At 43.9% G+C, this 27823-nt stretch overlaps 1 protein-coding gene across 1 annotated transcript in view; it reads left to right on the top strand.

The window, feature by feature from the left end:
- dchs1b (dachsous cadherin-related 1b) overlaps window positions 1-27050 on the top strand; it is a 63191-nt gene extending 36141 nt beyond the window's left edge. Inside the window, exons 5-30 of the mRNA XM_076101457.1 lie at window positions 7505-7693; window positions 9299-9530; window positions 9691-9927; window positions 10798-11856; window positions 12110-12297; window positions 12681-12777; window positions 12889-13046; window positions 15232-15672; window positions 16014-16309; window positions 16479-16594; window positions 18663-18902; window positions 19220-19345; window positions 19511-19720; window positions 20267-20523; window positions 20609-20815; window positions 20993-21389; window positions 21485-21631; window positions 21780-21991; window positions 22358-22509; window positions 22738-22868; window positions 23078-23364; window positions 23924-24065; window positions 24210-24381; window positions 24469-24878; window positions 25000-26681; window positions 26724-27050. Coding sequence (XP_075957572.1) covers window positions 7505-7693; window positions 9299-9530; window positions 9691-9927; window positions 10798-11856; window positions 12110-12297; window positions 12681-12777; window positions 12889-13046; window positions 15232-15672; window positions 16014-16309; window positions 16479-16594; window positions 18663-18902; window positions 19220-19345; window positions 19511-19720; window positions 20267-20523; window positions 20609-20815; window positions 20993-21389; window positions 21485-21631; window positions 21780-21991; window positions 22358-22509; window positions 22738-22868; window positions 23078-23364; window positions 23924-24065; window positions 24210-24381; window positions 24469-24878; window positions 25000-26681; window positions 26724-27050 — 8112 coding nt within the window. The remainder of the gene's footprint in view (window positions 1-7504; window positions 7694-9298; window positions 9531-9690; window positions 9928-10797; window positions 11857-12109; window positions 12298-12680; window positions 12778-12888; window positions 13047-15231; window positions 15673-16013; window positions 16310-16478; window positions 16595-18662; window positions 18903-19219; window positions 19346-19510; window positions 19721-20266; window positions 20524-20608; window positions 20816-20992; window positions 21390-21484; window positions 21632-21779; window positions 21992-22357; window positions 22510-22737; window positions 22869-23077; window positions 23365-23923; window positions 24066-24209; window positions 24382-24468; window positions 24879-24999; window positions 26682-26723) is intronic.
- The last annotated feature ends 773 nt before the right edge of the window (window positions 27051-27823 follow it).

Below are 27823 nucleotides of genomic sequence, written 5' to 3'. Positions count from 1 at the left end.
ACACTCTCTCTGTCTCTTTGTCATGTTTTTATTGGACAAACCACCAAAATGCCCAACATTTATATATACACACACACACATGTCTGCTCCCAGCAGAAACACAGACGCATCCTCCTAAACACATACTGCCGTTTTAGCTAGTTAGAGGACTCTAAATTACCCAGAGCGGTGTCCCCGAGGCAACTGTGGGCCGCTCACTCTCAATCATTCATCCTCTCATTCATCCACAAACCCCAACAGTTCAGAGAGTCTCAGACGGCAGTCCCCTGTCTGAGGTCCAACTACTCCAGTCCATCTTTGTGCTCTCTCACTCCTTAATTACTGTTTTCTCTTCATCTCTGGAGCTAAATTACAACTGGAAGACAATGAGTGATAATCATCGCTCACTTTACATTACAGGCCTCACATTGTAAATCATAAATGATAGCTTAGAGAAAAACCTTCCTGTCATGTGTTTTGTTCTTTCTGTTTTAGCAGCTTTTGCTTTGCTTTTGCAGTATCTTTGATATTTTCAGAAACATAAATCAGAACAGTTTGAGCTGCTCGTCAACAATGCAACAGCGTCGAGCCTCATTGAGCTCACAGATGCCTGAAGTTGATCGCTGATCGAGGATCAGTTACAAGGGTGCAATGTTGATTTCCCTAATCATGCTTTGAAAAAAAAGAGTCCTGATAGCTGTGGGCCATATTGCCTTAATACCATTTAATGACCACAACCGTGAATATATAGTGACACTATTCATTTGTCTCTGTGGGTGGTGAATGTGCACATCACCCTTCAACTTTGACACCTGACCCCAAGCTCCTCATTAGCTTCCCCGTTAGCAGATAGCGACAATAAAATCAGTGGTATTTCACAGATATGCACCTTTGTGGCTGGCAGCTGCTGCACCAGCCAGAGTCTTGCTGAGACCCATTGGACACGGACAGAGACGGGGTTTAAACGGCTATAAATATTTAACAGCAAGTAAAAGATAGGGCTGATTTCTGCGCTGATTAAACCAGCTGTCTCAGGTCCCAAAGGATTCAAATTCTTAAAAGGGGGGGATGGGGAAGCATCGACATACAAAAACAGAAGACAGGCACACACACTGTTGCACACCCGGGTTAAGAGTTGCCACATTGCAGGGCTTTGCGCAAGATAGGATCGCTACTATCTAAATCCCCTTCGTCTCTTATCACGCTTTTGAGTCCAGTAAGGTGATGTCATCCCTCAATGTGCTCCTCTCTCCATCTGTCCATCCCTGTAACAAGCTTTTTATCTCCCTCAGACCTCACTTTTAACCTCCATTCCCAGTCGACTCCCTCTTTCTGTCTTCCTCTACCTGTTTTCAAAAAAGAGATGACAGCTTGTCGTTGATCTATAGAGCGAATGGTGACAGACCTGGTATAATTGCTGGGTTGTCGTACGGCAAATTTCTACTTTATCTAGTGATGATATTTATTCCAATTCCACCTTTAAATCTAAAGGAGACTAGCAGACTCAACTGAAAAAAACATACCGGATATAGGGATTGGAAACTCCAAGCATCGGATATAAAGGAGATGACTCGACTTGTGACTGTGCCTAAACAACGGCTCCTGTGTGCTTTCGCATTAGATACAGCCCAAAGACTTCGTGGGCTGAAGCTGGAACTCAATGGTATAGTTCCCTGTTTAGCGTTGACTGTGGAACATCTAGAGATATGTCCTGCTGTGTGTGTGTGTGTCTGTGTGTACAAGTATGCACATTTGCGGGAGACAGAAAGAGAAAGAGGCAGAGAAACTTTTCAGTGGCCATCATCTCTTATTATGTTCATTAATAATATTAGCATTCTTTCTTCCAAATATAGAAGTCAATCTCTATCGTCTCTTTCACCTCCCGCCCCTTCCCTTGCCTTCAGTGGTTTGATCGTGCTAATCATTTCCAGCCGTGAACTCCACATGAAAGACAACAAGCACTTGCCGTAATAGGGTGCTGAAAGAACGAGCGAGGGAGAGGGGAGAAGCTAAAAGAGAAAGGGGAGGTCAAGGGAGGAATGGAGATTGAATGAGAAGAGAGATGGAGCCTCGGTCCTCCTCGTTCCCATTTCAAGGTCTCATGTTATCATTAGCCCTGCCTTTTGTTCCTTTGCCAAACTATCCCCCCCCCCCCCCCCCCCTCTCCGACTGTCCCCTCCCTTCTCTCCGTCCTCGCCATATATCTTAATTGTACCCATAGTGCCTCAACTCATTGGCAACAGAAAGGCAGAAATTGATTTGGAGACGTTGAGGAATGCAGCTCACTGGAGAGCAAAGGAATGTGTCAGTGGAAAAAGTTAAATTATTTTTTTTAGCTCTTTCCGACACAGTTATTACTTGTAAATCCAGACACATTCAGTTTGTTGTAAATAACTTCTACAATGATGCATTCAGTTTCCCAGCTCCAAGTGTATCATGCTCTTTTATGGACATTGCTGCTGCTTTGAAGGATAATTCAAGTTTTTTTTACAGCTCAGGTCTCATTCTCAGAGTTTCTGCCATTATTTATATCATTAATAAATAAATTGTGAGTCAATTTGTGAGATCAAGGAATGCAGTAACACACCTAAAAATAAGTCAGATGGGGTAAGAAACATGAGCAGTCATGGTAAACGATCGATCAGGAACTCCCAGATTTGCCAAACTTGAAACAGAAAATTAAGGCAAATGGCAAAGAAATGAAATGAGCAGAATTATGATTTTAATTATGAAAGATCTAATGAAAGAATAAGTCAAAAAGATCAATGCCAGCTGAATGCCAGAGTACAGTTTCATCATAACTGATTTTGAATTGATGGCCAATACTAAATTAAGACCCATGTTGTAATAAACTGCATATTCTGCATATGATGGGACAACATTTGCATTCATTTTAGAAATCTACTTGGCCTATTTGACCTCTCAGATCATGATTGCCCTATAAACATTCAGGCCTGGCACCAGTCAGTGGAAGAGTAGATTAGTTTGGGACAACTACTTTTACTATGAAAGTCGAAAGAATCTCTCTCTCTGCCTCTCTTTCATGAGTAGCTATAAAAGTCCAGAGCCGCTGCAGAGCTGCAGCTGCGTCCGAGAAGCCGTGCGCAGACTCCCTCTGACAATCACCGATGTTTTACAGAGAGGAACTGCAGAGAACAGCAGGATTCACCTGGACCAGCACCCACATCTGGAGAAGCTGAGAATAGAGGAGTTGAAAGGAGGCAGTACAGTGGAAAAGGTTTTAGGGTAGATGTTGGCTTACTGGTATCATTAGACACTAGCTGTTAATTTGTACCTCATCCCAGACAGGAGACCACGCCTTCTTTGCAGCATGAAATACAACTGACAGACACTTACTTTGGGTTATGTGTGGGAGCATTAAGGAAAGGGTTAAGGTGTGTTTGAGAGATCTAAGTCATCCCGTTAGAGAGACGACCCCCTCATGTATCTGCAGAAGGAGAATGAGAGTGACAGTAGGAGCATACAGTACGATAGAGGAAGGCTAAGTCAAAAGATAGAGGGACAAAGAAACAGAAAGAGAGAGTACTTGTGAAGAAGAGTGATGCAAATGAATGATGAAGTCTGGATCTTTGCTAATGCTCCATTGAGTGATCGCTCCTCTACTGGCCCAGCCAGGGATGAATGGCTCTCCATGGACAAAGAGCTCCAGGCATGAGTCCTGGCAGAATTCGATACTCGGCACGCTCTCCCTGACTGTTTTTCACATAGTCCTTTCCAGGCTGACGTGTGCTCTGTGAGGCGTAAGCTTTTAACACATATGTAGAAGTCGGACAATGAACTACACGATAGGTGAATTTATGTTTCATGTATTACAAGTTCAGATGGTTGGCAGATGCTTGGCTGAAGCATTTTTAAGTCCGTTTGTGTTTTGATGATTTTTCCACTGATAAATGCTGCGAAAGGCCAGTACACGTCGTCAAAGTAGAGAAGAAAACTACACAGCTGGTACAACAGATAATGCACACAAAAAGTGATAATCAACTTTAAATGCTTCGTCTGTAGACAGTTATCTTTAACGGACACGTTTGAGCCATTTTCCTTTCATAGGATACTTTGGCATTTCGTGACGTCAGGGGGGATATCAGCACTCTCACAGAAAATAACCACATTGGAGGTTTTGCACGTTTAAGTCCATTAACTACAAATTGTGTATACTTAGCATTACTGTGGACCATTTTCCAAAGTGAACCACACTCCACGATTTCACCACCTTTCAGGCAGCCATTCGTTTTAGGTCATGCCAGTAATGTCTGGAAGTCAACTTGCAAAACCACCTTTATGGCCCTTTAATATAACAATGACCACCAAAGGATGTGGAAGTTTTTTTGTTCCTCAACTGCATAAATATAAATGTAGCCAAAACAACTTAGTCAGTAACGCACTTTCAACGTCACGCTAAAAGCATTTCAAAAACATAAGGACCAAAACTTTAAACCTTTTCTAACGACATGACCACCCTCCCATCAACACCCCCATCCAAGAATCTGTGTACGGAGACTAATACTATGAAAGCATATATACCTAAGAGCAAGAGACATGTAGATCTTGAAAGGTATGGGCGCCTGTCTTGTATGTGTTGCTATGTTTATGACAGCGGCAAACCCCCGGAGAGTACGATGAGGAATAGGTGTGCAGAGCTGAGGCTGGCTGGTCATGCATCAGAGAGCAGGCTCTGGCGTGGGACTCGTCTAGTCCACCAGATCTCTTGATTTAAGAAGACGTGTGTGTGTGTTTACTAGATTACATTATTGGCTTTAAAGCTGTGCAAATTTTTTTTTAGTCGAGATAAGTGCTGTAAATGCTGGATACTGCAGCAAATTGGTAGAGGTGTCTTTGGTGTTGAATCGGCATCCTGGTTTGATCCAACCGTCTGGCCTGCATATTATAAACTGAACATTGGGGCTGTGCTGTCAGATGGATTGACAGGAGGGAAATGTACCGATGACAGAGTTGATCCTGAAAAGCTCCTCTTTTTTTCTGGAGGGTTGATGTGATTTTATTTTTTTTGCTACACATATCAAACTGTTGTGCTTTGGTTTGTCTGTCTCTGTTTTGTCCATCTGCCTTCTTTTTTCTATGTTCAACTTTTGAATTTCAAGTCTGTAACCACAAAACTGCTGTGTTGCATACAGTATGTTACAGCAGAAAAAACCCCAAATCATTACATCTTTCATTTTATAGCTCCCAAGGTTTCAATAAAAGTATTCTTGAATAGGTGTTTTCTTTGCGCAACGTTATGTTTGCCTTGCGTATTTTTTTTTGCCAGCATGAAGAATCCATACCGTACTGCTGTGGGTTTTTACATTTTAGAGTGTGTGGAGAATCAATGATGTGCTCTCCTGCTTGTTCTCAGCCTTTGTGCAAGCCTTTTCCAGTCCAAAACTACTTCCAAGTGTATTTATGAATACTGTGTCCAATCCCTGTATTTTCATAAAAACCCCAAACACACTATCGTGTCTCCTTAGCTGCCTTATCCAGAGCAGAGCACCCTTCCCCTTGCATTTGAATGTGACCTGCAACAGAATTTATTGGGTAAATATAGAGGTGACGATGAAGTCACTGTATGACCAGGTGGGCGGTCATGGGTGTTAAAGCCTCTTTAATTAGATTATGTGAAAAGGATGGGGTCATCGTATATGTGAGTGTCTGTGTGTGAGCGTGTGCACGTTAGTCCAGTTCTCATCACCACAGGTGGCTAATCCATCACAGACAGTCAGAAAGACATGACGAACACCCAGACATGTGCATAGATCCCAAAAGATTGTGTTAGTCTCAACACTACTCTGGAGGAAGTCCCAGCAATGATCTAAAATCCCCAGCTGTAAACACTGACCAAAGGAAGAGGTACAGTACGACCTCTCAAAAACCGTCTAGCCGCAGTAACACTACGACTAAAAACCCTGAGGGAGCCGTTCTAATATTCCCTGTGAGAGTCAAGGTGCTGGTGTTTCTGTCCATCTGTGTATAGCCAGTAGGTAAGTGTAATGGTGAAGACATGTGTTGGTGGGACGGAAGGAAGGTCATTGCCGGATGTCTGCTATGGTGGTCCTCTGGGGTTCAGGGCCAGGGCAAGTTCACATGTAGGATTCAGACCTATGATGAAATCATCAAACAACAAACACAGACATAACAGATGTATTAGATATGATTTCATTCTCATGATATTATGACTTTGTTCATAAAATCTCTGCCCCTCTCTTAGTCAATTACTCGATTAATAGGTTGTTTTGTTTGTTGACTAAGATTTATTTTTTTCATTTTTATTGTTTTATTTTTTGTGGAGAAACTCAGTTTTTCAGATCTGTTGATTAAATCAATTAATCGATTCAAAATCGTAGGAGTTTTAGTCAACTTAGACTTTCTTTGGCCGAGCACCACCCTAAGAATATCCTTTGCCAGAAATGTTGTAATCAGTATTTACACAAAACTTTAATTGAAAGTAAACAGATATCTTTCTGTTGCTGTGTGACTGTATGACAGAGAGGGAGCGATGTCATGAGGACTCCTGGATCTTGGCTCGCCTTCAAGGCTTCGAGATCTGACGGAGAATGCTACTTTTTACAAGCACCATAAACGCCACCAAACAATGTTATGGACCATGTGTAAAACATCAGTCAGAGGCAGGACCCTGGAGCACAGAGGACATTTCCCTTTTGTGTTTTGCAAGGAAATCTTTGTTGTATTACGGGATTTATGAGTGTTTTAATAGATTTGGTTGGAACATACAATGTATGTGTGTGTGCGTGTGTGTGTGTGTGCGTGTATGTGTGTGTGTGTGTGTGTGCAGGAGAAAGAAATATGTTAGGTACATGAGACAAACAAAGTCAAAGGTTGGATCAAGACCTCCGTCTGTTGTGTCTATAAAGTCCTTTGTGGGAGAAAAATGGAGTAAGGATGAAAGTCGTAGGTGTTCGGCTCTCCCAGTCAGTCTGCATCTCATTTATTTGCCAGATAGAAACCAGTTTGACCTTCCATCACTCATTTTAGTGCCTCTGTTGACGCCTGAACCAAACACACAATCTCTGTCAAAACTCTTCTCTCTCGTACTAAAGGTTACCCGTCAGTTCCTCCCTCTATATCCGTGGTAACCGCACCACCTGTCCTTTTACCAGTTTTTCAAACACACCGTGGGGGACATTTATCCTCTTTTTTTCTCCTTTTTTCACATACAGAGTATCTGTAATCCATAAAAGTGAATTGCTCTCACAGATGCTTGGTTTTATAGTCCTCTGGAAATCATAACAAGTAGTGCTATGGTGTGTGATATTTTGACAAGTGCAGATGTATGGGCAGTGAGGTGGCTGTAATATGGGACATTATTGTGATAACAGAAAGGCCCTCAGCTCGTATATAATAATCATGACACATGTAAGTTTTCTTTCGTGCAGATTTTTTGGGACCCGCTGGGTGTGTTGGTCCGATGCTTCTTGAAATCCTTATGTCTCACGGGCTGTTTGGCACCAGTGGACCGTCCGTCTCTTACCTCGTGTCTCTTTTCCCTCAGGTGTCAGCCACAGATGAGGATCGTGGCTCCTTTGGCGCTATATCCTACATCCTGGGTTCCGGCTCTGGAAGCACAGCACCAACACACTTTACCATTGACAAGGAGACTGGCCAGATTTGCACCAGCACAGCTCTGGACCGGGATGAAGGATTGGACAAGTTTGACTTGACCGTCACTGCAACGGATGGAGTAAGAATACTCTTACCCTAAAACTATAAGGAATTAGTTGTTATCTCTGTAACCCTTTCATCTTGTCAGACAAATCAAATATTAAAGGAGAAATCTGTCGTCGGTCAGTCTCATGTCTGTCTGATGAAAAGCTAGGAGGCTACTGCCAGCAGACGAGGTTAGTTTTTACACTGGAAGCAGGAGAAACAGCTTTCCCAGCAAGGTAACAAACCCCCCTGTAAGACCACATTGTGTCATTTTTATACCAACACTACTACAAGCCAGTTTTTATTTTTTTATTAGTGAGCCTTTGGTTAGTTTGAGGTTCTGGCAGAGAGATTGTGTTAATTTCGTACACAGCTAGGCAAGCTGTTCCCCCTGTTTCCAGTGTTGTTGCTGAGCTAAGCTACCTGGCTGCTAGCTTCATATTCATCACAGACGTGAGAATGGTATCAATTTTCTCATCCAACTCTCAGCACAAAAGCAAATAAGCGTATTTCTTTAACCTTTGCACTTCTGTACAATTAAAGTCTAATTAATCATAGCTGAAAAAGACCTATGAAAGAGATCAAACTAGACTGAAGTTAAAGCGCTAGTTTTTCGTGCTGCCTTATGATCAAACATTGCCGCCTGAGTGTGTGATGCTCCTTCTGATCAGAGCTTCAAGCAGACGGCAAATTAAGGATGTGTGCACTCAAATAAATCTGATCAAAGAGACACTGAGAACATGTTTGAAGAAGACAACGTCCTGTCTCTTACTGTGTGTCTTCGAAAGATTCAAGGGAAAGCGCAACAGCATGGCAAAGCAATCAGAGCAAACAGAGCGGGAGTGTGGGGAGGAAAAAGGTAAAGAAGTAGGAAAACAGATCGATTTAAACAGTCAATTTCTATAACCTTTTTACCGTAGGATACCATTTAAGTTATATACGATGCCTTACTTGACCACATTTACAAACTCTTTGCTCTAGCGTCTTCCCAATAGACCCATGCAGATTTAAAGTATCAATTAATCACATTGGATGCACTTAAATTGGCATGAGGCGCAATAAAGCATTCATTCTCTTGTGTATACTTTGATTACATAAAGAAATAGAATACATTACCATTATTTTAAATGTCTTTTCATTAGTCATAGTTGTAGAAGTCATACTTTTTTATTTACTCTATTCATGTGAAGATTGAATTCAGTTCTATAATTTACCACGTAACCCACACAATGCATCTTCTCTCCCAACCCCGGCGCATTCCCAGCTCAACTCATCTGTTCCCTCCGTCTCAACTATCCCTTCTTTAACGGGCTCGTAAAAATAAGCCGGCAGACACAGTGTAATGAGTGCAAACCCTTCTCCTCGCTGACAAATGCATACAACGGCTGATTGGCTCCATATTTCGAGGATCTTCAACAGAGAACTCATCTTTCTGTATTCCTTTACACTGTGACATAAATCTATTGTCGATGTTTCATAACATGAAAGACCTGGGCTGTCGCTTTTCACCAAGAGATGGAAAACAAATTGAATGTTGTCTTCGGGGATATACAGTGCTGATGTGATCTTGTGTATAATAATATTTTAACGCTAATATCTTGAATCAAATCTAATCCGAAGAATTTTATTTTTTTTCCAGGGTGGCCTGAGCTCAGTAGCACGCGTGCGAGTCTCTGTGGTGGACATCAATGACAACCGGCCCACCTTTTATCCCGTCCTCTACACAGTCAGCCTCAGTACCCATAGTGCCCCGGGAACCTCCGTTGTCAAGGTAACAGCGAATGACCCTGATGCTGGGGAAAACGGCAGAGTGACCTACCGCACAGTGCCCGCAGGAGGAACTGGTTTCTTCACTCTCAACAAGGACACGGGTATGTGTGTGTGTGTGTGTGTGTGTGTGTGTCACTAAGAACCACACACTCCGAACAAACATGGATGAGCTATTGTGAAACGTGTCTACTTTGGAGTTTTTAAAAAACCAAAAAGATGTAGTTTAATTTGTCTTCCCTACTCATCTTTCTCCCTCTACAGGCGTGATTTCTCTCTCTCGTTCGCTCCACGGCAAAGCCAACACGGTAATCTCCATGGTGATATCAGCCGAGGACGGCGGTGGCCTGACGGCGCCGGTCAATGCCAGGGTGAACGTGAGTGTGGTGGGAGGCTCAGTGGCGTCTCCCGTGTTTGACCAGGCCCAGTATTTCTTCACCGTGTCGGAGGACGTCCTCAGGGGGACAGCGGTGGGAGTGGTCCGAGCTGCTACCAAGACAGGTGAGGACGCCTGTTCTGTCAAGTTGTTGTTGTCTTTTCTGCCTTTGCACATAGCAGGTTTGCGTCTATCAATTTGCTTGACATGATTTGCCAGGGGGAACCTGTTTCATGTGCCTTACTGTACCTGGTTTCATCTTTCCGACAAGTACCAGGACAAAAATACACTAATGGGCTGGAGAGTGTATGATGTCTTCCTTCTCACTCCAGCAGTTGTGGAAATACTCAAGCAATAAGAGCACACACTCCATTAAGAAATCACATCCATCTCAACGCGTGGGCTTCACAGGGGATCATTTTCACTGTGGCCAGACTTTTATTTTCTTTCATTATTAATGATGGAGAAATGACTTTGGATGGGCGTGTAATTCTGAGTGGGAGTCATAATAAAGTGTTTTCAGTGCTGTAGTGGACAGAAGAACATTTATCTCTGTCTATGTAACTGCACAAGGCTTTCAGTAATTCTACCCCCTCATCCCCCTTTGAGTGAATCCAGCCCTTCGTTAACACTCACGATAATAATACACACACCACATCCCTGTCAACTGAAAGTGGATATGGATCTGTCATCTGAATTTTTCATGTGTCGGATGTGTTTACATTAAGCTAAAACGAATTGGATAATCAACAGCTGCATAAAGTAGATTGAAACTCTCTCCATCCCGTCTTGTGGTGAAAGGTTTAGTTGATTGATCATACGCAGAAATTATCAAGCAGTAATGCTAAAGATTTGCTTGTTCCAGATTTCCAAAGGAGAATATTTGCTGCTTTTCTCTGTTTTATATAATTGTAAACACCCTGGGTTCTATTTTTAGTCCCTTTTTGACTGCCCTTTTCTCACTCTTTATTTTGCTGTCTGTGTCCTCCATGCAGGCGTTTCTCAGGATATCTTTTACACCATCTCCTCCGGAGACCCTGATGGTTACTTCACAGTGGACAGTGCCTCTGGTACCATTCGCACTGCCCTTCCTCTGGACCACGAGACCTGCTCTAGTCGTGACCTGGAGATCCAGGCGCGCTTCGGGTCTCCTCCAGCATATGGAACCAGCCGGGTACGGATAACCATTTCAGACGTCAATGACAATGCCCCCACCTTCCTCCCCTCCTCATCAGAGTCCCTGCTTTTACCTGAGATCACCAAAATGGGGACTGTTATCTACAGCATTCAGGCCACTGACAAGGACTCTGGTCATAACGGTCAGCTCAGCTTTGACCTGGTCTCTGCTGGGGCTGCAGGTAGCGGTGGCCAGAGGACGTTTGGTGTTGACCGGGGCAGCGGGGAGGTACGTCTGATTGGGAGTCTTTCTTATGAAAGTGTTCCACGCTATGACCTTCAGGTGGTTGCCAAGGATGGCGGAGCGCCTCAGCTCAGCTCCACCTTCACCCTTGTGGTCCACATCCAGGCGCAAGATGCACAAGGCCCCAACTTTGACACCCTGACCTACCGCGTGGAGCTACGGGAAAACACCCCCCTCAACACACGTTTCCTCCAAGTTCGAGCACTCAACAGAGAGGCTTCCGGGAATGGAGGAAGCTCCTCGTCATCTTCTTCATCCTCTATTTCCTACCGGCTTAGGCCTGACGGTGACGCTGCAGGTTTTGGCATCATGCCAGATAGTGGGTGGCTGTTTGTTCGTAGCTCTCTGGACCGAGAGGTCAAAGACATGTACCTGCTGACTGTCCTGGCAACTTCAGGTCCGGGAGGGACGGGCAGAACTGGCAGTGCCGCAGTCAGGGTGACGGTAACTGATGAGAATGACAATTCCCCAAGACTGAGCCAGGAGAGGGTGTTCCTAGCTGTCAGAGAGAACCTGCTGGCAGGGACCGGCTTCGGAAGGGTGTCTGCAACGGACAGAGATGCAGGACTAAATGCTCGACTCACCTACAGGCTGCTGCACACCGACAGGCACTTTCAGATCAACTCGCAAACAGGTGAATACGAACACCATATCATAGCCTTTTTATATTTGAATTTAAGAAGAGTAATAGTACTTATGAAGCAGTTTACTGGAATTGTGTTACACTTGCTGGGATGTAGTTACTCCATCAGCAGGACTAATACCAACATGATTTCCCTTGAGGAATCAATGATTTGCTGTTAGACAATTAAATTAACATGGTAATTATTCCCTAACTATTAAAAGTAATGAACGCTGAGGCCTTCTCTCTTTCTCTTTTTCTTTAGGGGAGATTAGCACCCGCCTCGCCTTGGACAGAGAGCAGCAGTCCAGCTACCAGCTCGTTGTGGTCGTACAGGACGGGGGTACGCCTCCTCGCAGCGCCACCGGCACCGCTCATATCAGTGTGCTGGATGAAAATGACAACGCCCCCAGTTTCACTCATATCAGGCTGGACAGGGAGCTGCTCCATCAGGTGAGAATGAAGGGACATCAGATAAATCAGGTGAGGGCAGAAAGAGATCCATAACTCAACCCATTGAGAAATGCTATCCCAGCTAGGATTTCACAAGACAGCAGCAATATTGTTTTGTTACCGTCATTCCCAACTGACTTCACTTATACTGTTTGAGTTTTCCAATAACTGTTTGAAGTAAACACATTTCTTAAAGTTACTTTTCATTTTTGAAGGCGGTAAAGAGTTATTCTATGGTTTATAAGCAACAATCATCGTGCTAGAGAGGCAAGTAGACAAGGTAAGGAGTAGAAATAAACATAAGAGGAAGATACTGTGCATAGATAAGGCACAGTATGTCAGAGAAAGACAATATAATGAGTAACAATCCCTCTCCATTGTAGGTGATGGAGGGGCTTCCATCCGGGACAGTATTAGGGACAGTGACAGCTAAAGACCCAGACGAAGGAGAGAATGGGACCGTATACTACTCATTATCAGGTGAGTCATCAGTTACATTTCAACCACTTGTTAAAGTCTGTGTAACCAGTGTTTCATCATCATTCCCTGAAGTATCTGAGCTGATATTCATATATGTTGCATCCTCTGAAGGCTCCAGAGCAGAGCGTTTCTCCCTTCACCCGACCAGTGGCGAGCTTAGAACCGCTTCCCCTCTGAGATCGGCCGAGCGAGACGAGTATGCCTTCACTGTGACCGCTGCTGACCACGGCACACCTGGCCTCAGCTCCACCTGCCAGCTACGGATACAGGTAAACACAATCTGTACATTTTAATATCCTCGGGCAAGTGCCTGCACATTTGTTGTGTCTTCAAAACATTTCTGAAGCCTTGGGCAGTTGGAAACAAAGCCCAATATGGTGGCCAAACTTAAAGCTGTCGCATCTACACATTACCTCAGTCCTTTTGCATTCCTTGCTGCGAGTAATTTCCTCAAACTGTGCACAATGTGAACAGTATAACTTGTCAAAGGAATTAGAAAAGGAGATAAATATGAGAAGGAGAGAAGCTGAACCTGTGCCTGTACAAACAAAAGCATCTATCCAATCTAGTGTGTGTTTCCTGCTCCAAAGGTTAGTGGCGTAACCAAAACCCAAGGTGAGAAACCCGGAGCTACAGGAGGGAGCTGGTCTGGACTGAGTTATTGCTCTGAACTTTCTGTTGGAGGTTCAATCCAGCATATCAACATATATTATCAGGAATTCAGCAGCAGGAGAAAGAATAGTCCTGCCACAGAGGCTTTTAGCGAGAGATGGGTGGTGGTTTGCTTTGACTGTGGAACTTTGAGCTCACTGTTTGTATGTGATGTGATTTCAGAAAGGAAAAGGATGCTAATTACAGCAGGAGTGCTTGCCTTAGATTTCACCTGTGCCATACTTGTGCGACACTGAGATTAGACAGAGGGGAAACAGGCTCCTTGGAATCAAATGTTACCAGATGAGATTTGATGAGAGCCAGCTGCATCAAATCACACAGAGAGAAAGGGAATACACCGCTGTACGGTAGCAGGCAGTGATACACACACGCTCGCAGACACACCGACTGAAATGACACGTTCAAAACACTCTCGTGAGGTAACATTTCCAGATAATGATTTTGAGATAACGTTTCACATAGCTGTGGGTAAAATCAGACACAGGGTCAGTACTACAGTACACTCGCTAGCTTGCGTGTGTACTGTAGGCATTGGGTACAACAATGTATAAATAGTTCAGCACATTTGCTGGCACTGTATAGTAAAGCATCTTATTCAAGATAATTGAATTGGAATGTACTTGAGCAAACGACTTGCACCTGTAGTCTTACGTCCAAACATTTGTGGCCAACACACTACAAATCTCAATTAAATGGGTTCAATCGTTGCTGAATTCCACTTGGATTTTAAAATCACTTCCCTTCTTTGTTTTGTGGTGGGCTGTGATTGGCTTTCTGCACCACTGCAATGTATTACAGAAGAAAATAAAAGGACATGGTTCTATTTTCTAGCTTTAAAAAAAGATAGACGCCTTGGCACTTTGACATGTAGTTTTGTATGCATTTTATCTTAAAATGTCTGCACATAGTCAGTTTTTTTTAGTCTGCACATGAGGCTAACTTATGCACATCATCCATATCACTTCTCTCCTCCTTTATCCTTGCTATTCACGTATGATAAAGACACCATAAAGATGCAATTCATCGCATTCACATATCTTGGTAATGAAAGGGGTATGGTGTGTGTGTGTGTGTGTGTGTGTGTGTGTGTGTGTGTATGGATTTTTTGATGATGAAACCGCAGCTTGTTAAAATCTGCTTATGTTTGCTGTCTTCGGGGCTCTTTGATCTGTCCCAGAACAATATCGAACCCTGAGGCTGTTGCTCAGAGTGGCCCTATCACGCACTTGTTTCCCATCTGACCGGACTACGACATATGGAGGCTGAACTTATTGCTCTGCATCATTTGAACTGCAATAATTACAGTTTTCCCTTGCATTACACCCTTCATTATTTTGTCACGGATCTCAAACCCCAACTCTCATCTTGAAGCCAGAATGCCACAGTATCAAGATATTTACTGGAAGTATTGTAGATAATGTCTTCATGCACAATGAGGATGCCTGTGAGGGTTATTATAGTAATAAAAACAAAACAGAAACAGATTACAGCCCAAGGCTATGTTCGGGGATGGGCTGGGGTGAGAGTCATATAGCTTTATTGTCTGCAGAATACCAAAGGAAATCAGATCCAGCAACATTAACAGCACAGCATTCGCCTTGACACATTTCTTCTATACGTTGTTGACAATAAAAGTATAGATGAAATGTTTTTGTCGCAGTTTTTTCACTCTGTTTTGGTATAGATACATGGATGATTAAAGTAAAGAGTGATTGCATGACATGAGTAAAGACATGCTTACATTAAAATCAGCCTGTTTGACCGGAGTTTCCTTTCTTTCAGGTCCTCAGCTCCTCTCGGTCCAACCCCAAGCCCAATATGCTCTCCATGACCCTGAACACAGTCGAAGGAGCTGCTCCGGGCTCCATCATTGGCTCTGTCCGTCCACATGACCAGTATGAATCTAATGTGTTGGAAGGCCAGGTGACCTACCTGGTTGTTGGGGGGTCAGACCGGGATGGGACTTTCATGGTGGACCGCTTAAAGGGCGATGTGTACCTGGTGCGCGAGCTCGACTACGAGAAGGGGTCGAGGTACAGGCTGCACATCGAGGTGTCTGACTTCTCCCAGGCGTTTCCCAGCAGCCACCTGGTGCAGCTGGACATCAACGTGCAGGACAGCAATGACCATGTTCCCCAGTTCACAGAAGACCCCGTCACCATTGTGATCCCAGAGAACATACAGCCAGGGGCTTCTATATATACTTTCCAGGCTGTGGATCAGGTGGGAAACAGAATATATCATCTGCTAAAGAATATGTGTAATGTTAACCAGTGATTTATCAATCTAGGTCCACTGTTATTTTCCTTTGAGGTTTTAATCATATCGCACATCAGTGGAAGAGATTTCCTCTGATGTCATCATGTGACTGAAGTATGCAAACTTCATCCACTGATGGAGAATGTGATGAAATCTCTGGAAATGAAATAGAAAGTCAAGATTATTTTTTAAAAACTTTTATTTCAAAGGTTAAGAATGAACTTTCTCTCTTATCATTTGTCATTTTGCTTGCTGAATCCAAATTTCCACTCACTGTCTAATTCATCTGTTTGATTTTTTTATAGGATGGTAGTGGACCCAACAGTGAGCTGCACTACTCCATAGAGCACCACTGGCCTGACACGCCAGACCTCCTGACCCTCGACCCCTCCAGTGGAGTCCTGACCCTTGGGCAGAAGTTGGATCGTGAGTCAACACCTTCCCTCTACCTCGTGGTGCGGGCCACAGACCAGGCAGTGGATCCTTCTCAGAGGCGCTGGGGTTCAGTCACCGCCCGGGTGTTTGTGACAGACGAGAACGACAACGCTCCGGTCTTCAGCTCTCCGTCTGCAGTCAGCGTTATGGAGGATCAGCCTGTAGGGTGAGGATCTTGTCTCGCTGTAGATTGATTTTGATACCGTAACACAGTTTTATGACAAGAAGAACTTTCAATAAGCCTGTTAAAAAAGAATCATTACATTTACTTTCATGGCCCCAAGCTTCAAAGGGCTTGTTCTAATCTAACATTTTATTTTAATCGTTATTGACAGGTTTGTGATTTTGTATGTGATGGCTCGAGATGAAGATGAAGGAGAAAATGGCAGAGTGTCATACAGAATCCAGGCAGGCAACAGCGCCGGACGCTTCAGTCTGAACCCCAACACTGGTAAGCTTATTTTTCGCGTGAGTCACGACATCTAAAAATATCAAAATGTTCCAATACTATAACAGGGTCTGTGGACACGGGTGATTTCCCATAAATACCCAATTTACACTCCATCAAGAAATGATTAGGGTCAAATTCACCACATCATTTTGTGCATTTACAATCCTGCTTTGAATGATTTAACACAGCAGAGTATGTGGCCCTTTTCTGTGAGGGTTTCATGATTGATAGATAATCAGCATCCCACCCGTGGAAGCCCCCTGGATGAACAAAACTTTCCAGAAGATCATAATTACGCACTGAAGTGCTGCGTCTACAGGGTCTCAACTGCTAAAACACTCATAACCCAAATAACGCTCTTTACTAGATGATATTTCAATGCCTTAGAGCAATATTTCACTTGAATAATGCTTTGGTGTTCTTTCCTTGACGGATTTCTTCATGGGAACCGATCTTAATTTGGGCTAGGGACGTGGACACCCTTTGATATCTTATATATGTGTGTGTGTGTAATCTCATCATCATCTCGACGCTCGGTGGTGTGGGTGTGCTCAGCACTGACTGAGATGGGATTAAGAACCATAAGACGCACCTAATGCAGCTTCCAGATGTGAGAAAGTCTTTACTTCATTACTGTCAAGTGTCTGGTGCATGAGCAGGGGTTGATTTCACTCCTGGTTTGTTTCTCAGACTGTGTGGTGTTAAGCTTATGGTATATAATAGCTGTAATAGCAGATTATCTTTGTTTTGCAAAGACATTTACCAAACTTCTTGGCTGATGTAAGGGTATCATTAGCCTGATTACTGCTTAAACATTATACGGCTGCTCTGCCACTGTGAACTTTCAGTTGTTTCACATTACAACTGCTGTACCACTTGGAAGCTAACGTTTCTTACATGACCCCTGATTTCTATGCGAGTAGCTTCAAAACTGGATAAAACACTGTATTCATGCTCTTTGTATCATATATTTTATATTCTATATCTTGTTTAAGTAGAATAATAAAGACACCATTTTTATGGCTTCAGCACTACATTTATTTTGCTAAAATTCAGTATGACATATTTGGTATCTTTAGAGATCTTCGGAAGAACTGAAATAAAGTTTCATGTGAGTTTGATAAAAGCTAATGGGTAAGAGCACCTTTGTCATACAGTGCGGTTGGTACTGTATCAGTAACACTAAATTAGCTGCAGAGGAGAATGAAACAGCAAAATGTTTTGCATCTGTTTGCTTTTGGCTGAAACAGGGGAGCTATATAGCAAAACCGCACAGCAACATCAGAGCCTCAGCTTCACAAACATGTATGTGTTTGGCATGCTGAGGCATTTGTAAATTACACAAGTCTCAGGCACCGCATGCCAGCTAAACTTGCACACTGCTGTGAACAGTAAACACACACACACACACACACACACACACACATTTCATATTGCCTCTCACTTTGACTGACCCTCCTTGTAGTTTGGGTGATGACAGGCGTGTGGGGTGTCCACATAAAAGGTGGGAGAGTAACTGAGGCCAGAGTCTGAGAAGTGGTGGTCTTATGTGAACCAGCTCGATTTAAATAAAACACACACATAAACACACCAACTAATGCCTTACAGATTTAAAGGCATGCAGATACTAAAATGTTGTACGAAAAAAAAAAAAATACCAAGTTTTAGGGGAGGTTGATTTGAGTTGGCAACTATGTAGTTCCAGGTTGTGCTCTGGACTCTGCGTGTGTTTTCCTGCATGCCTGCACTAACAATAATCCTACATGTTCACGTATAAAGCATTGATTCACATTTGAATACATATTCAAAGTGCCGTAATTTAAAAGCTTGGCTGTGGTCTCTCACTTACTGTGGAAACTCTCATAAAGCAAAGCTGTAAAAGTTTAGTTTTTACTAGTCCTGCTAGGCACACAAATACTGCCTCTCTCCGGTACACAAAATGACATGTTCACAGAAATAATCCAAACACACACTTTGAGAAAGAATATTCAAATGAGAATAAACATTATAAGTGACGTAATCCAGGAAAGGTGGTTTTACAACGTTTTCTCTTTTCTCTCTCTTGTAGGCTCTCTCTCCGTCCTTAAAGCACTGGACCGGGAAGACCAGGAAATCTTCAATCTGACCATTGTGGCGGAGGATCATGGGATACCTCAGCTTTCCACTACTCAGCTGTTGTGCGTGCAGGTCATTGATGTGAACGATGAAGCTCCGTTGTTCCAGCGAGCAGAGTTTGAAGCTCAGGTGATGGAAAACCACGGACCAGGAACAACTGTTTTGACAGTTACTGCCACTGACCGGGACCAAGGTTGGTTTAAATGTCTCATATTACTACTGTATTGTCCAGACAGAAAGGGAACATGTAGTACATTAGGGACAAAAAATAATTTTTCGATATATACTTTAAAAAAAACACAAGTATTGTCTATAGATTCAATATGAACCCCACAACACTTTATTCTTCTTTGTCAGTAATACTTATGGATGAAGTCAAGTAAGAATTCATTTAGGAGCATCAAAATAAATAAATATTTCTGATTGAATGTAGCCTATTTGCTTTATTGCCAGTTTTGCACAGCCCTTTAACTTTATTTAAATGTTTGTCTGACTTGTGTTTCAATGCAGGTTCTAATGGCCAAGTGACATATGGAGGTGTGACAGAGGAAGGCTTCATCATCAACCCTTTGACAGGAGTCATCACCACCACGAAGGAACTGGATGCAGAGCTTCAGGATCACTACACTCTCACTGGTACTAATAGATCCATTGTCTTACACAACTCTATTTGACCTGTTAAATACTAATGGAGCTCAAGCTCATTGATTCCCACAGAACACCTCAAACAGCCTACATTAGTTTAAAATGTTGAATGGGTTACAACATCTCATCAGCTTAACAATTTGTATCTTTTATCAGTGTATGCCAGGGATGGAGGAATGCCTCCTAACTTTGCCAAGGCTGTAGTGCGCGTGGAGGTGCAGGATGTGAACGACAACGCTCCGGTCTTTGCAAAGCCATGGTACGGACTGGAGGTGCCGGAGAACCAGGCCGCTGTAGAGCTTTGCTTTCTCAAGGCCACAGATCCTGACTTAGGTCCTGGGGGAGAGCTGGAGTACAAGATCACTGGTGAGAAACTGGTATTGTGTGTCTAATCCAAATATTGTATTAGAATGGTTTTAAAGAGTGATCTAGTTCACCATAATTACTGTAATTGCTGTACGAGGGTGTGTCAAATGTGGAAATAACAATATCCTGTGAGAGACAGGGAATTTCTCTTGTTTTTTCAGGCTTTTTAGCAGCTTAATCTCTTTTTTATTAGCCATCAGGTTTCCATTGACCATTTTCTGTAATATCTGACGTTCTACTGACAGTGTTCCAGAATATATTTGGTATATAGTAGAGAGGGGATACATGCAGCATTTGGACCAATGTATTGCTTTTGACAGTGCTCTATTCCTACCATATGAAAGATCAGATCTCCGAACACTTACCCGAGACTCGCTCCTGACATTATTCTGTCTTATTTCAAATATAATATATTCCATATACCTCTCTGGAGCACATTCAAACTCTGACTTAAGTGCAGAGTTGGCAGAGATGCTTTTAACACTCACAGAAATTGTTGGATTTTTAAAGATTTTTTTTTTTCTACCATATGAATCCTTCAACCAGCTGGGGACCCTGATGGAGATTTCCACCTCCACGCCAGCACGGGAGCCCTGTCCACGTCACGCGGCCTAGACAGGGAGACCGGAGCTGAATATACTCTGGAGGTGGTGGCCACGGACCGAGGCAGCCCTGCTCTCAGCTCTACTGTGACAGTGGAAGTCAAAGTGCTGGATGTCAATGACAACAGCCCTGTCTTCACCAGAAGTAGTTACTCTGTGGAAGTGTCAGAGGATGCTGCAGAGGGGTCCAAAGTCCTGGAGGTAAGCGGAAATGGGAATTCAACAAAAGTCTTCATACGTCAATAGTACTCATGTAACCCTAAAAAATATATTTGTCTATTTCCAGGTGTCCGCCACAGATGCTGATGATGACCTGAATGGGAAAGTTCTGTACTTTCTAAGCCGAGAGGCGCACGGAGCGTTCGGTGTGGATGAGAGCTCTGGTGCTATCACCACATCCGCACCTCTGGACCGGGAAAAAAGGGCGTCATACAGCTTCCAGGTTTTTGCTGTTGACCTTTCACCTGCTGACCCCAGGAACACCTCTGCTCAGGTAAATGATGGGTTAGATGTTGAAGGTGTTCAGTTGACTCATTGTTTTGAAAAGGTTTTGAATTTATGATTCACATGTACGATTTAGGAGATTTTTATTTTTTTAAATCTACATTGCATTGACAAGAAATTAGCAATTCATTTTGCACTTAATCCACATGTGACCTCTTTCTTCTAGGTGGCAGTCGCCATCCTAGATGTGAACGACAACACTCCCTTCTTCCTCCAGGATCCGCTGGTCATCGAAGTGTCCAGCAGGCGTTCCCAGCGGGTTCTAGCCACCATGAAGGCCGAGGATAAAGACTTTGGAGCCAACGGTTCTGTTTTTTACCGTTTCGCCATGCCAGTCAAGGGCTTCAGCATCAACTCCCTGACTGGTGAGATCCAGGCCACCAAGCCACTGGGGGATCTGACCCAGGCTCAGAGGACCCTGATAGTGGAGGCCATGGACCAGGGCAGTCCAGCTCAGTCTGCCCAGGGAGTGGTGGTGATTTACGTGAAGGAGGTGGAGTACAGCGGTATTCGCTTCTCTAGGAATGCCAGAGATGTCAGCCTACAGGAGAACGCTATGCAAGGTCTGACATTAATACTGAATTATTAGGGATTAGAATTATCATCTCAGACAAATTTTCTACCTTCACACTTTACTCTCTCTGCTGTCACTGTTAAGGAAAATGTCCTCTGCTCTTCCTCAAAAATTCAGGCACTGCTGTGGCTCAGGCTCAGGCTCAACACCCAGATGGCACACGAAAGGGTATTAACTACAGCCTGTTCAGTGGGAATAGAAAGCAGGCGTTCCGCATCATCTCCTCATCAGGTGAAACTTCAAATAAAACAAAATCATTTTAAAGTATTATGTCCTATAGATGTAAATGAGATGTGGATAATAGAAAAACTATAAACACAAACAGTTAAACGAGCCATTTGATGATTTCATGACGTGATGATTTTTGTCAAATCTCCAGGTGAAATCATGGTGCAGAGCTCCAAGGGTCTGGACTTTGAAGACGCCCCCAGGCTCCGTCTAGTTGTGAAGGCTGAAACGTTGTCCTCCACATCTTTCATGGCTATCAACTTGATCCTGCAGGATGTCAATGACAACCTTCCTCGCTTTCAGCTGCAGAACTATGTGGCCTACATGAGAGAGGCACAGGGATATGAGATGCCAATCATACAGGTACTTCCAAATATGAAAACTGAACAATAAACTAGAAGGCCACTCTCAGAGCGCAAGGACGTTTTCATAAGTGAAAAATAATGTATCCGTATGTATCCGTCCGGTGGTTTGGATCCACTCCAAATTTATTGGGTTCTTCGTTCGCCCATGATACACCCTTTCACCAAGTTTCATGGAAATACGGCCAGTATTTTTTTTGTCATCCTGCTGAAAAACAGATAAACAAACTGAAATGAAAACATAACCTCCTTGGCGGAAGTAATAATGCAAAAGTCATACAGGTATTAGGCTTACTGGAGTTTTCCCAAGAGTCAAAATTAATTTTCATCATTCTCTCTTTTTTCCCTCTCCTCTACCTTCTTCCAGGTGATGGCGGAGGATGTGGATCAGGGCCAAAATGGTCAGGTGACTTACTCCATCCAGTCATCAGGCATGAGCGGCCTGTTCAAGATCGACCCGATGACAGGAAGCATCACCACAGCGGCCATCATGGACCGTGAGATCTTTACCCAGACCAAGTGAGAACAGATCTGTGGTTGAATAAACCTCTCCAACATACATTCTATGTGCACATTTTGAGGAGAGATATATATTTTAACTGCTCAATGGCGTGTGTACAGGCAAAGTCAATTTTGTATACATCATTGTATGTTTCTGTTTACATTTCCTCTGTCATCACCAATATTAGAATTCCACTTTAAGAACCACACATGTAATAAGACCCGCTTTTTTCTGTCCACCCACAGGCTTGTAGTTACAGCAACTGATAGAGGAAGTCCACGACTGGCTGGTTCGGCCACATTGACAGTGATCATTGTTGACCAGAATGACAACAGTCCCACTATTCCCTTGCCTCAGGAAATCCGGATCCCAGAGAGTAAGGACTTACATTTGAAGGAATTTTGATCTTTCTGGTTATGATTCTTAATTTAGCTTACTGCAAATACATTACGAAAAAAATTCTGTCACCAGACAGGTGGGTTTATGATGAATGAACATTATAAATACTGCAAAAACATTCTTTTATCCACAGGACGTTAAACGCAGCTAACATGTTTTTGTTCAATCTCTTTCTCTACCTATCAGACATGTTGATTGGCACAGAGATCACTCTTGTGACAGGTAACGATGTCGACTCCAGTCCTGCCCTCTCCTACTCCTTGCAGCTGGACCCAACAGCCATAGGCAAGTTTGGGATTCACCGCTACAGTGGAGGCGTATCACTCACTGCCCCTCTGGACTTTGAGGAGAAGACGTGGTACACCCTGACTGTCAGAGCCACAGACAGCCAGCACCAGACTGAGGCTAACATTACAATACTGGTGGAGGATATTAATGACAATGCACCTGCATTCACCCATGATCTCTATCAGGTAACGTGGCTTATGAATCTAAAACGAATGCTCTGTTTAATTCAGGTATATTGATTATATATCAAATTTAATGCGTGTTGTAAGAAGTCTGATGTGACCATTACATCCTACTTGCTGCCTGAAATTTACAGAATACGTGTTTAATTTTTTTTAAAGTTTGATTGAACTCAATTCAGAAACAGTTTCTCTGCAACAGACTACAGCAGGAGGAGAGCATTGCACTTGTAGACATGTACACACACTGTAAAAAAACACATGTACAGTCCCAAGGTGCACACAGAGGGGGTGATAAAAGTGAACTGCCTAATATTGACTGGGGAAAGGTTGCAGAGATCAGCCTCTATAATATTTACGTCTTTGTCTCAGGAAATGACTTCAACATTAACACAAGGAAAGGAAAAACAGGAATTAAAATATGAAATACAATTTTCCCCTCTGTGAGTTTAGTCCCTGTTCACTTTTGGGAAATGTATTACAGTAGTTAAGCAAACTGTTGTTGACTTATTTGTTTATTTTGCCCTGATGCTCAAATGTTGTTATTAATATCTATGTACCTCAGGTAACTCTGCCTGAGCACACACCACCAGGAAGTGTAGTCATCACAGTAACAGCGACTGACAGGGACTCTGGAGAGAATGGAAAGATCACCTACAGAGTGACTTCATCAACCCAGGGGGGTTTCTACATTGACCCCAACAACGGTAGACAGCACTGGCATCCTCCCTGATATAGTTGAAATCCCTAAGTTTCCAGTTTCAATAGAAAGTAATATGTAATTCATTACATTTTGAAAGCAACTTCCCCAGCACAATGTCTGAATCCCTCTCTTTGCCCTCTGTGTTCAGGAACCCTGTTCATCAATCACAGAGCGGAGTTCGACCCTGAACGTCCGTCAGTCAGTATTGTCATTGAAGCTCGTGATGGAGGGTCGCCTTCACTCTCCTCCCTCACCACTGTCCAGGTCCAAATCTCTGACGTCAATGACAACGCTCCTGTGTTTCACCAATCAGATTACAAGTCAGTCTACATTTATTAGATTCTGGATGAATTATGATTTAACCCGAAACAGCTGGCCTTACAAATGGGATGTTTTTCTGTCTTCAGGGCTACAGTTTCCGAGGATACCATCCCAGGGTCAACAGTTCTGACTTTTGAGGCCTTTGACAGCGACCTCTCACGAGAAAACTGTGGCTTTGACTTTGCTATTGCCAACGGAAATGAGGGAAATGCATTCCAGATCGAAAGCAGCGTACGGTTCCTGGAGGGGCGGGGCTTTCAGACAGTTGGGACTCTGCTGTTGGCTGAGGGGCTTGACTTTGAAACCAAGCCACTTTACAACCTCACAGTGGTGGTGTCAGACCGTGGTGTGCCCCAGAGGAGCTCTAGTGTTGCTGCGGTGATCACCATTGGCGATGTGAATGATAACCCTCCAGTGTTCAGCAGAGCAGAATATGCTGTGTCACTGAGTGAGGGAGCTGCCGCCGGGACTGAGATCATACGACTGACTGCTACAGGTGGGCAAAAGTCTTCTCTTTTTGCCCAGTTATCTCTCAATTACTATTCCCTTTTCCAATATTCCTCTCTTACTTTGTCTCCCAGTTAATTCACTATACTCTGTCTTTGCCTTTTTGCCAGACCCAGACTCAACTCCCCATGCTGAGGTCCAGTACACTATCAGCTCTGGTGATGAAGTGAACTTGTTTACCATGGACCAGTGGACTGGAGCCTTACGGCTTCAGCGAGCACTCGACCGTGAGCACCAGTCCACACATATTGTCATCATCCAGGCCACAGATGGACAGGGTCACTTTGCACTAGCTCCAGTCATTGTTGAGGTCAAAGATGTAAATGACAATTATCCGTTCTTTCCTGTGGAAGTCCTGACAGTCAGTATCAAAGAAAACCAACCAGCAAACTCAGCTGTGACAGTTCTACATGCCATAGATCATGACACAGGAGTTTATGGTCAACTCAGGTACTACATCGTGGAGCGATCTGTGGCAGGAAAAGACAGCTTCACTGTGGACCAGAACTCTGGAGAAATCAAAAGCAAAATTCCATTTGACTTTGAGAAGGTCAACTCCTTTACCTTTGTAGCAGTGGCAGTAGATTCAGGAAACTACTCAGCCACTGTAACTGTTCAGGTGTTCGTCACAGGTGAGGATGAGTATGACCCACTCTTCACATCCTCTGATTTCTCCTTTGAAGTCCCAGAGGGAGCTAAGAAAGGCCAGAGCATTGGCCAGGTCCAGGCAAATGATGAGGATGAAGGGGTGGATGGTATTGTTCTCTATTCTCTTCCCTCCAGCTCTCAGTACTTTGATGTAAACAAAACCACTGGGGTCATTTTCCTCAAGTTGGACGGCTCAGGCAGCAGCAGTAGTAGCAGCGGCTCTGGCAGGACCAAACGGGAAACCAGGCTCATGACCGTGGATGTGAAAGCTCACAGTCCTCTAGATGCATCTCGCACCGCTTCAGCCCCAGTCTCCATCGATGTCACAAACACCAACTATGGCCTTGCCCCCGATGTCAACATCCTGCTGATTAGCATCATTGCTGTGTCTCTTGGTTTTATCGTGTTGCTTGTGATCATGGCTGTGGTGGTGTTCCTTGTCAAGTCACGTAGGAGGAAGAAGGCCCAGGATGCAGGAAACAGAACTGTGGCCTCAGGAACTGCTCTGCAGAAATTGGATGATTGCAACTCAGGACCAGGAGGGGAGAGGATCTACCACCAGGCCTTGCCAGGCTATGCTGGAGAACAGGGTGGGGCTGGTGGTGGACCCTACACTAGAGGGGGTTCTCTGGATCCCTCTCACTCCAGTGGAAGAGGATCAGCGGAGGCAGCGGAAGATGATGAGATCAGGATGATAAACGAGTACCCCCGTGTTGCCTCCATCACCTCGTCTATGCAGGAGCACATCTCTGCCAGAGGACCAGACTCTGGAATTCAGCAGGATGCTGATCAGCTCTCTGATATCTCCTGTGAGCCTGCTGCTTTGGAAGGCAGCACCTGGTTCAAAGGAAAGAAACTGGGAGGCAGTCTCAGTGGGACCTTGCTCTCTGGCCAACTCCCAGTCTATAGGGATGAGGGAGGAGGGTACCTAGGAGTAGGCCGCGGCCTCAACATTTCCCTCCCCAAGGATTACGCCTTCCCTGAGGATGGCAAACCTTCAGTGGGTGGTTCCCTCACAGCTATCGTTGCCAGTGACGAGGAGCTCCGCGGAAGCTATAACTGGGATTACCTACTCAACTGGTGCCCTCAGTTCCAGCCTCTGGCTAATGTCTTCACAGAGATTGCCAGGCTGAAAGATGAAACTGCCCAGCAGAGCCAGAATCCTCGCCAACCCTTCCAGCCCAAGCACAAAATGGATCCAAAACCTAGAATTGACCCTCCACCACTCATCACATCAGTGGCTCACCCAGGGGCTATGTCAGTCCCCCCCAAGGTCCCTGTCATTGGACGGACATTCCCCCACTTGGCCTCACTCCGCAGGTCCCCTATCAGTCACGAGGGATCCATTTCATCAGCAGCAATGTCCCCCAGCTTCTCCCCTTCGCTGTCTCCTTTGGCAGCTCGATCTCCAGCTGTTTCTCCCTTTGGTGTCAATCAAGGGCCCTCAGCATCCATGATCAGCACCAGGGAGCCCTCACTGGACCAGAGTCCCGATCGCGAGATGAGAATATGATAGAAAAACTATTTAAGGAAGAATTTTAGACAACCTGAACAAAGAATGATGGAGCATCCTTTTGACTGTTCTTTTTCATGGAACAAAAGGAAGCAAGTGGAGACATCATTCTCAGAAACCATTGTTTTCATCATGACAATGAAGGTTTCCCAAATGTCCAGACAGAAATGTTGTGCCGTGTCCGACCATATGAATTTTGGACAATAAACACCACAAAGACATACTTAACTCTGGTCTCCTGGTAGAATATTTGCATTCTTTCAAGTACTTCCTTTGGTCTGCATTGTTACAGGAATACACAAAAGTGGAACATGTGCCTGGGTTGACAGGACCAGCCCACCGTTCCATACCAACAATGACGCAGATCTCAATGAACTGATCAGGGTTTAGAGATAAATTGACCTCTCCATGGGAATGTGCACTTACCATGCCCTGCAGTCGGAGATCCCTTAGTGTGTAGATAGTTAGATGTGTAGTTTTCATGTTACCTCGCTGGCTGGCCAGAGAGCTAAGGACCTTGTTCCTCTCTTTGTGTCTGTGGACATTTTTACACTCCAGTATTAAACTTATGTGGCCTCTTTAAAAAGGCCTTTGGACATGTATGTGAATCCCATGGACTGACAAACGGTGTGTGTTCACAAAGACACTGATTCTTTGAATTGGCAATGCGTCACACAGTGGGACAGCAATGGAGATTATTGTTTTTCTCACCAATTCAGATGACACTTTTTTTTTAAACTTTTTTTTTTATATATTTTTATATGAAATTATGA

This window comes from Anarhichas minor, unplaced genomic scaffold (genome assembly GCF_050575085.1).
Source record: "Anarhichas minor isolate MPS153535 unplaced genomic scaffold, ASM5057508v1 ptg000027l, whole genome shotgun sequence".
Lineage (NCBI taxonomy): Eukaryota > Metazoa > Chordata > Actinopteri > Perciformes > Anarhichadidae > Anarhichas > Anarhichas minor.
Note: the sequence above shows the minus strand (reverse complement) of the source record. Positions and strands in the feature narration are given on the sequence as shown.